At 48.0% G+C, this 10,399-nt stretch overlaps 1 protein-coding gene across 1 annotated transcript in view; it reads right to left on the reverse strand.

Annotated features, from left to right (window-relative positions):
* Window positions 1–9,396, reverse strand: part of lnx1 (ligand of numb-protein X 1) — a 31,337-nt gene extending 21,941 nt beyond the window's left edge. The window contains 2 exon segments of the mRNA XM_068725309.1: window positions 4,331–4,837; window positions 9,289–9,396. Of these exon segments, the coding sequence (XP_068581410.1) occupies window positions 4,331–4,785 (455 nt within the window). The 5' untranslated portion in view covers window positions 4,786–4,837; window positions 9,289–9,396.
* Window positions 9,397–10,399: the final 1,003 nt, after the last annotated feature.

Consider the following 10,399-nt stretch of genomic DNA (forward strand, 5'->3'; position numbering starts at 1 on the left):
GAGGGAGGAGAGCGTGGAGAGGGTGGAGAGAGAGAGGAAAGGATGGAGAGGGTGGACAGGGAGGAGAGGGAGGAGAGGATGGAGAGAGAGGAAAGGATGGAGAGGGTGGAGAGGGTGGAGAGGTGTGCGTTGACGGACTGAGACCGGCGTTCACCTGAAGGTGCTGAATACAAAGCGAGCTGTGTTTAAAAGGCTGTTGGAGGTGGTGTTCTGTATGGAGCAACTTTACATGTGAAACACTGCAGATAATCTCATTTCCCTCCCAGTGGTGTTTATGTAGCTGTTTTTATTTTAAGTAGAGTTGATTTTATTTATAAAGCTCATATTTTAATCCTGCCCCCGCCCCCCCTCTCTTTCCCTTTCCTTGTTTTCCCTCTTTACCTTTTTTTTCCACCGTTATCCGATTTTCACAGCGCTCAGCTGTCTGCTCCCCTCGAGAAAGACACTTAGCTGCTGTAAATACCCTGTCTGACTGAATATTTGGCTGAATCTGCTGCTGTGAGTGTGTGTGTGTGTGTGTGTGTGTGTGTGTGTGTGTGTGTGTGTGTGTGTGCGTTAATGCATGCGTGTGCGTGCATACCGAGTTATCCCGCGGTACTTGAACGACGCGCACACAGCGACAAGACCACAGGGCACGCAGGAAATGGAAATGTAATTGGATTGTGACAGGATGCAGTTTGTGAACAGAAACCAGTTCTAAACCCCCACAGGAGCCGTTTCATACAGTCACACGAAAAACACCGTCTCTCACACACACACACACACTCTCCACCCTCCATTATTCCTCTTGATAGCAGCAGCCAATACTTCCTACTGATGGGGTAGAAACCAATCTGTGTGTACATTCATGGAATAGCTACTAAAGAACCGTGGCACTTTGCAAACACGACGGCAAATAAGAACAAGTACCAGAGGCTTCAGAACGAGTCATGACCACGACATACTAACAGGCATAAATGTGTGTGTGATTTCACACATATTTGAATGGCTATATAGCCAATAGACTATTATTACGAAACCTGTTTACAGGACAGGAGGGAGCCGTGAACTCGTGAGTCACGTTTAAATCAGAGCTCACACCAAGTCACCTCTGACTGGAAAGATAACAAGAATTTACTTTATGAGTACCACAGTACGCACACACACACACACACACACACACACACACACACACACACACACACTAGTGACTGCCACAGTTACACAATGCAACTATGGTAACTGCCAGAAACTCATTTCTCCCCCCGGTATTCACACAAGTGCTCTTGAAAACAAGTATTTTCACGGACAAAAAAAAAACCCAAGCAGGAAGAAAAAAAAAAAAAAAGAAATACCATCACGCTCAAGGCAAAACATCAGTAAAACATACACATGCAGCTCTGGGTACATTCGCTCGACTAAAAATATGAGAGCGAGAGGCATTCAGAGCAGGAAAGACAACCCTCCTTAAAGCGGCACATGTAGCCACAGGTCCGCGCGAGCGAGTCCCGACAGGACCGAGTACCGGAGCGGACCGGAAACACCGGCGATCACACGCGCGGAGATGTTTGTTCTTGATTGCGGCTTGGTTGTGACCGGAATGACAACTCCTCTCAAACCAAAAGGCCAACAAAAGGTCAGGGATGATTACATGAGTATGAAATCAGCTCTGACCAGATGGCGTAGCAAGTCATTACAACTCCTGACCCTCTGCCAGGTTCTGGGGTACACGGGCCAGAGACAGCGAGGAGCTGCCGTCACGTAACACCCGCTGAGAGATGTGACCGGGGAACAGAGCGCCGCCGGAGAAGAGATTTTCATTCTCGGCGTATTTAAACTGGAAATACCTCTTTTAACCAGCAAGCGCTAACTCAGCTTTGTCACACTGTTGCGTACAAAGAGCCACGTCCGATACCAGCATCAGAAATGCCTAAAATACCGGGTCGGGTATCGGCGAGTACCACGTCACCACGTCACCATATCGGTCATCAGCTCACCGACGTCGTCTCGCTACTTCCTCATCTCCGTCGAGAGTCGCACACGCTTCAGTGCCGATCGGCGCAGGTGCTAGCGTGGAGCGCAACGTTAGCTAAAGCTAGCGCTATGTCAGCAAGTTGGATGTATTTTACACGCGGCTAGCAGCTAACGGCTAGCAGCTAACTACTTGGTTTTTAAGTTTAATTATGCAAACCAAACTACTTGGTTTTAGGTTGAGGCAACAAAACGCGGGCTTTTGGAAAAGGTCGTGGTTTGGGTTCAAATAAATGCGACATAGCTGACGTTAGCAAAGTACGGAAGTTACCGAGCAAGAAGTAGGTCAAATATGTCAACGTCTCCTGAGTGAAAGTCCTGTATTATGGTCTCAATCTCTAGTTTACAGTCTTCTTCAATACAGCATGATGTTCATTTAGTACATTATGCTCCATTTAGAGTCAAACAGACCATAAAGCAGGGGATAATTTAGGGGCGGGGCTACACGGTGATTGACAGGTCTCTACCGGAGACGTATACGGCGTCTCTACGTCACTCCTCCTCAGTCCAGATATGGTCACTTCCTGTTCATCGGACGCAAAAAAAGCCAAGGTGGCGACGGCGAATTGGCCCAACTTGAGGCTTCTTAACATCCGTCCACAAACAACTACGTCCACTTCTTCTATACAGTCTGTGGTTTACTCAACAAACACTAGAACAACAACAACAACCAGCATGATCAATGGAATACAGTCACAGTCACTGGACCACAGAGAACAGAAACGTTTCAATCTCTTCTTCACTTCCTCCCACACATTGTGCAGACTCCTCCCTCCGGCCGCGACCTCTCACCTCCACAGATAGCACCTTCTACCTACGGGAGAGCAGCCGGGTCCTTCTGGGAGTCGGCCTCACAGCTCCGCGCCTCCTCCTGACACTCACGCTACACGAAAGGAAAAAAAGACAATGGAGCCGGGTGGAGGAAGAAGGTGGAAAGGGAGGAATGAGGGAGGAGAGAAAGGGAAGGAGGAACAGAGGAAACGGGTGCATGTGGGTGGCGGGAAAATAAGACGGAGAGAAGGGGCAGGAAAGAAAAGAACAACTTTAAGTTTTTAGAGTTTTCTAAAAGAATCAGAAACACTCTCTGTGTGTGTGTGTGTGTGTGTGTGTGTGTGTGTGTGTGTGTGTGTGTGTGTGTGGTGAGATGAATTCTCCCAGAGGCCTTTGGGCTGAGGGAGTGTTAATGAGCATTAATGAAAACGGATCCAGACAGAGAGAAACCAAAGCTCTGTCTTTTAATGATATATAAACAGAGGAGCCGGGCCTGCTTTAGATGAAAGCCCGGTTAGAGGAAGAACTCTCTCCTTCGGGAGGAGGCTGGGAAGCCTAGAGCCTGTTTACCGCACTGTTGTTTTTACCAGATAGCCGGTGTAAATACCAGAGAAATGCTAATTAAATAATTAAAAAGTACGCACTGATTATCTCTGACTTTCTCTAATGGAAAATTCAGTTAGAGGAAGCGATGCCCCCGAAACTCGGTTCTAAATCAGTAAAAAAGTATTGATGCGGTCCAGAGTTCTGCTGTCGGTACTTTCTTAAGAAGTTCTCGTCTCAAACGTCGTCTTTGTTTCTCTCTCTCTCTGTCTCTTTGTCTCTCTGTCTCTTTGTCTCTGTCTCTTTGTCGCTCTGTCTCTCTGTCTCTTTGTTTCTCTCTCTCTCTGTCTCTTTGTCTCTGTCTTTTTGTCGCTCTGTCTCTTTGTTTCTCTGTCTCTTTGTCTCTCTCTCTCTCTCTCTCTCTCTGTCTCTTTGTCTCTCTGTCTCTTTGTCGCTCTGTCTCTCTCTGTCTCTTTGTCTCTCTGTCTCTTTGTCGCTCTGTCTCTTTGTTTCTCTCTCTCTCTGTCTCTTTGTCTCTGTCTTTTTGTCGCTCTGTCTCTTTGTTTCTCTGTCTCTTTGTCTCTCTGTCTCTCTGTCTCTTTGTCGCTCTGTCTCTCTCTGTCTCTTTGTCTCTCTCTCTCTGTCTCTTTGTCTCTGTCTCTTTATCTCTTTGTCTCTCTGTCTCTCTATCTCTTTGTCTCTCTGTCTCCTCTCAGTACAGCGTGAGACTCACATGATCAGAGAGAAGGAAACGTTGTAGAACTCTGGTCGTCTCAAACACAATAAAAACCTCACAGGTGAGTTCATCACAACATGTGACCAACGAGCAGAACACCAGTCTGTTAGTGGAGCAGCCGTCAGGTAGCGGTGGTGACGTCATACGGTAGTGATGTCATACGGAGTATCGATAAGGAACCAAAACTGACTATCAGTGTTGATAAGAGTACTAACGACCTGGCGATACCGTGCCCTAGTTAAAGGCCTGTTCATTCACAGTTCTCCCTACCTGCTCTTGATGTGGTCCTCCAGATCGCCTCTCGCCAGCGTCTCGGTGCAGTGGTCGGTGAAGGGGCACGCCACCGTCAGCTTGTCCAGCAGCTTGTGCACCAGCAGGCTGGGCTTCCTGCAGCTCTGCAGCATGAGGGCGGCGCGGCACACGGGGCAGAAGTCGCTCTCCAGCAGGAAGCTGGTGAGGCACTCCTGGCAGTAGGTGTGTCCGCAGGGCGTGTCCAGGGGCCGGAGGAGCGCCTGCAGGCAGATGTGGCACACGAGGTCGTCGTCCACCTCGTCCTTGTAGAGGTACTCGTGGTTCTCCTCCAGCTGGTGGCAGTGGCCGCACGCGGCGCACAGGTTCGGAGGCGGAGACACGAGGCCGTAGTCCGAGGGGGAAAGGGGCGGGGCCGACGCTCCGGCCATCGCCGCGGCGCCTTCGGGATGTGCGCTCTCCTCCTGGATGCTCATCTGGACTCGGGAAGGAGCGAGGAGGTCATGGGCAGCGGAGATCTGTGGGGAACTAAGTGAGAGAGGAAGAGGAGCGCAGTGTAAGAGAGGCAGTATCCTTTACTGGAGTAAAAGTATTAATACAACAGAGAGAATACTGCAAAATCGGACCAAATATTATGTCTTATTACTAGTCAAAATACACTTAATACAAGACACCATCGCCTACAAGTAACATCATGACGTCACTCATTTTTTGTTTGTGGACTGATGTTTTGAAGCCTTGAGTTCAGCATTGTGGCCGTCGCCATCTTGCTTTTTTTGCAACTAGTGAACAGGAAGTGACCATATGTGGACTGAGGAGGAGTGACGTAGAGACGCCGTATACGTCTCTGGTAGAGACCTGTCAATCAGCGTGTAGCCCCGCCCCCTAAAGCATCCCCTGCTTTATGGTCTGTTTGACTCTAAATGGAGCATAATGTACTAAATGAACATCATGCTGTATTGAAGAAGACTGTAAACTAGAGATTGAGACCATAAACTCATGTTTACAATGTTTACTGAGGGAATAAATCAAGAGAGGAGTAGAGTCATTTTAGACTAGACTTCTATACAACCAGAGGAGTCGCCCCCTGGTGGACACTAGAGAGAATGCAGCTTTAACACCGGCGGTTGCTGACGTCATCCGCTCTCATTCTCAAAGTATTCACTATAATAATATACCAGGAACCAAAAAGGGTTCTCGTATGAGGACAAGCCAAAGAACCCTAAACGGTTCTAGTTCGCCTGTTTATTTCTGTATTTCATACTCTGCCATACTACAACAAATGTACTTTCCATCGCTGGAGAAAGGAGAGACGACACTTATCACGTCAAGTAAACAGGGTGTGAAAATATTCATGATCTTCTCGTCCACACAGCAGTGGCTGCAAACTTCTTTTTCCATTTATTTGGTGTTTCCTCTGCCGGCGCAGAGAAGAGACACGGAACTACTGAGATCTCTGCTCTCGGCGCAACGACATCAGTATCACCGGAGTGTAGCCGGCGGACGGACGCGGACGAGTCTCCGGCGCTCGCTGCACTGCGCCGCAGCACTAACACACGTCACGGCTCAGGGATGTGACATGACTTCGAACTGGGCTCTTTGTTATCGTCGTCGTCGTTGTTGTTGTTGTTGTTGTTGTTTTTTTGCAGGTTTACATCGACACCGCGAGCGTGCCAGCGGACACGTCATGTCCACGACGGGCTCCTCGAGCACATGGACACGAGCAGATGGGCTCAGTCAGACGCACGTCACCTTGGCAACAGCCGTCTCGTTGGCGCTCGGCGAGGGACCCTCTGTTGGGTTTTGGCTGCTTAATGAGACACTAGATCTTGCTCAATAAACCCAAACAGGGAGTGATATAAATGTAGTCCAAGTCATATCTCTGCTGCGTCTGGGATCGAAAAGCATGTTTTTCTTTAAACAATCGCCAAAACTACACCGTTCATCACAGCCAGAAGCTGTTAAAAACGTCATTATCGTAAGATTCACAGCTTTCTGTCGGTCCTTGAACACATCGCGTGTGACAAACGGCTTTGTTATAAAAAAATAATTAAAAAAAAGCAACCAAAACAAAGCTGCCAATTGTGATATTTCATCAAAAATACGTAATTCTAAACGTCTCATTTAAAATATCGCAACAAATAAACCAGATTCTGTAAAAAAAACCCATTAAATTCTGAGCTCAGCGCAACTATGACGCCACGAATGATTGATCTGAGGCCAACAGGCGTGTGAATAAAACTCTGTGAAACTGAACACAGAGCGGAGACGAGAGGAGAGGTTGTAAACATGTGAACAGCTTCATATTTATAGCACATGGAGCCTCCATCTTTCACATGGAGCCTCCATCTTTCCCCAACATCGGTAACACGTGAGGATACTTTACAGAAGGTCGTTTGTATCGATTCCAGTGATTTCCTAATTTTTGTAAAAATGTACCTTTTTTTCGTTTTTTTGTGATTTGTGAGTTAATCTGCACAAAAGACATGTTTGACTTCTTGCTGCTCGTAGACATGACTGTGCTGCTTCCACAGAGGCGCAGGACAAAACCCACTCAATACACTTGGATTGCGAGACTCCTAAAATGCAAATGCCGACGACTGTGACCGCGCTCGTACAAGTGCAAACAAATCTGCGGAGTAACCCGCCGAGTTGTCAAAACAAACGGGCCGTCCTGGTTTTCTTCTTACATAAGCAGAGCAGAGGACGGCAGCGAGCTGTGACAGCCGCCTGAGCTCCGTGTCTTCGAGACGAGGACTGAGACGAGGACTGAGGCGAGGACTGAGACGACTTAACGGCTTCCCCGCCGAGAGCTCGTGGCAACGCGGCCGATTCATCGCAGTCTGAGGTCTGATCTCTCGTCACTACGCGGGGGACAAACAACCAGAGACAGAAACTATCTGCCGGCAGGAGCAGAAATAAAAGACTAGAAGTTAAAGAAAGTGAAAAATGAAGGTTTGATGTTCTCCCTGATCTGAACAGATAACATAATCTCCTTTAAGCGCTTCTTCTCTTTTTCTCTCCCGGGAAACTTTGGCGTTAAGAAGAGAGAAGAGAGAAGAGAGAACGACGAACATTAAACACATACAGTAAAGAGATCTCAATGGAACCTGAAACAAGATGGCCGACGTCTCACAGCCCGACTGGATCCGATTAGCCTTCATAATTGGAATACAGATAAAACTGCGGCTGTCACGTTTTACCTGCACACACACACACACACACACACACATACATGCGGAGACATGCGGCCCGACACACCCTGAGACTTTCACACGGAGGACACTCCTCCGCCTCCAGAGCATCCGCCCTAATCCCTGAAGTGACAGCTCCACCTGCAACGCGACACGAGGAGCTCGTTTCTGTCTCACTTTGGATCACAAAGTGAAATAAAGAAGTGTTTGTCTTTTGTGACAGCGTCTACGCCTTCCTCCTCCCACATTACATGTACGTGAATACGTTCCTCTCCTGTGACGACTTGACGAGTTAATAAGCCGAGTCAGCTCTTTTTATTTTTTCTTGTTCTTCCTAACGACAGAGCGTGAAAAACGGCGACGACGAGGCCGACGTGTCAGCAACATGTTGCTGTGGACATATCCACCACTCCTTTTTATTCAACACACACACACACACACACACACACAAATCATATCTGTATGAATCAAATCAAACACGCCCTCGGAACAAAAAAAAGGCGCAGTCAGCCAGAATCAAGGCGAGTTCACAGCCTTCTTCGAGTTGGTTAATCATTGCAGGTTTCTTTTCATGTGCTGTGCAACAAAGTGAAATTCAGACAGCTGGTCATTGTAGTTCCAGCAGGCCGTGTGGTCTCACGCGGTCAGGACTACAAACAAACCTCAGGATCCACGCTGAGGGCTGAAGGAGAGGTCCTCTTCATCGTCGGCTCATTCAAAATGAAAAAGGATCAGAGGGGGCCGGTGTTCCAAGCAGCTCAATAAACACGGGGCACAAACAAACATGAGGCACAGAGTGAGTGTGTGTGTGTGTCTGTGTGTGTGTGTGTGTGTGTGTGTGTGTGTGTCATCTAACACACCAGCATAGCATGTCACGTTCAGACATGTCGCTGAAAATTCCAGGAAGCCATTTTTTTTTTTTCCCCTTTTCACTTTCTGCAGAAATCTATTTCATAACAACACAAAAAACTAACAGAGGACATCGATCAAATGAATAAACTTCTGTTTGTTGATAATTAATAAAATGACGAGAATCAAGAATCCCACCACCTCGACGTAATATATATATATTTATTAAATCTAGCAGTTCCTCTATGAATGACCGTACAGGATCAGGTCCCTCTCTGGGTCCTCCAGTCTGAGCCAGACCTGACACCTCTGGGAGAACAGCTGCAGGCAGATGTGGAGCTCCCTGAAGTGTCTCTGGCATCAGAACCGTACCGAACACCGTCTGAGATTTAAACCTACGCATACGACCTGCTTACAGGCAGCCGGCGAATTCTACGCTCACACAGGGATTCAATGCAAAACAACCAACAACCAGCAACAGACACTGGATCAGCAACAGACACTGGACCAGCAACAGACACTGGATCAGCAACAGACACCGGATCAGCAACAGACACCGGATCAGCAACAGACACCGGACCAGCAACAGACACCGGACCAGCAACAGACACCGGATCAGCAACAGACACCGGACCAGCAACAGACACTGGATCAGCAACAGACACCGGATCAGCAACAGACACCGGACCAGCAACAGACACCGGATCAGCAACAGACACCGGATCAGCAACAGACACCGGATCAGCAACAGACACCGGACCAGCAACAGACACCGGATCAGCAACAGACACTGGATCAGCAACAGACACTGGACCAGCAACAGACACTGGACCAGCAACAGACAGTGGATCGATGCTTTCTAACTGCTGACAGATGTTGTTTCCTAAAGCAGCGTTTAAGATAAGTAGCTCACGTCTAGTCTAAAAGTTTACTTACATGTCTTCATGAGCGGCGTTCACTTTCAGCTGAGCAGTTCACCTTGACAGGTAAAGCCTCACAGAGGGTGTAACGTTAAACCATTCAGAGAGGAGGAGGAGGAGGAGGAGGAGGAGGAGGGGGGTGAGGGGGGGGAGTGTTAAATGACTCTGGAGAGAGGACTTTGTCCTCGGTCACTGAGTCTGACGATTGGCTGCAGGAGGAGAAATTGTATCCGACTGCCGGTCCTGAGGGAATGTCTTCTTCTTTAAGACCCCGAAGCGGCGGGGAGAGAAGTGCCGACTTCTGTGAGCTCAGAACCTGCTCACCTCTAACAGGCGAAAGGTGATCAGGAAGTGGCAGGGCAGAGGGGGGGCGGGGCCAGAGACAAAAAAAAAAAAGGTAAACAGGAGAACCGCCCAAACCTGCTCTGAGATTTCAGGAGCAACAGGAATTTCCTACGAAGTGGAGTAGACAGGGAAATAACAGTAGACAAAGTTAATATATGCTGCAGAGCATTTAATGTACCTGCATGATTGATTCCCTGCAGATTATCAGTGTAAACAGAAACAGCTGCTCTGTGGTCTTTAAACAGGAAGCCCGTAATCTGAGTAATGACAACATGTCTCACGCTGAGACTTAAACCTGTGTACAGTACACACACACCTGTATCTGGACGTCCTCTGTATTTTGTTGTGGTTTGGCTTCTCTATGACAATAGCTGCTTTTGTAAAGCCATGCGTGTGACTCCGGCTTTGGACATAAACGGTTGTTATTTTTTCAGATGTGGTTTCCCTCTCGGCTCTAAAAACACCGGGACGGTGAGCTGCAGGTGCTCCAGACACACAATGACGTTCCTCCATGAGTCACTCTGAGGTCATGAGGGTATGCGTCTGGGCAGAGTATACAGTGTAGAGACCGTTTATGGGTTTACTCTGTACAGTGAGGACAAATTAGCCGAACAACCGAAGGGACGAGATTCATCCCGTTTCAGAATTCTTTAATTAAAATACGACAACAATGTTTGCTGCTCGTTGGAGGGCCAGGTTGTAGCATTTCCGGGGGATTTATTGGCAGAAATAGAACATGATATCATGTTTCATCGGTTTATAATCACCTGAAACTAAGAATT

The sequence above is a fragment of the Cebidichthys violaceus genome, unplaced genomic scaffold (genome assembly GCF_023349555.1).
Source record: "Cebidichthys violaceus isolate CVI_PGR_0920_01 unplaced genomic scaffold, fCebVio1.0.p SCAF_35, whole genome shotgun sequence".
Classification (NCBI taxonomy): domain Eukaryota; kingdom Metazoa; phylum Chordata; class Actinopteri; order Perciformes; family Stichaeidae; genus Cebidichthys; species Cebidichthys violaceus.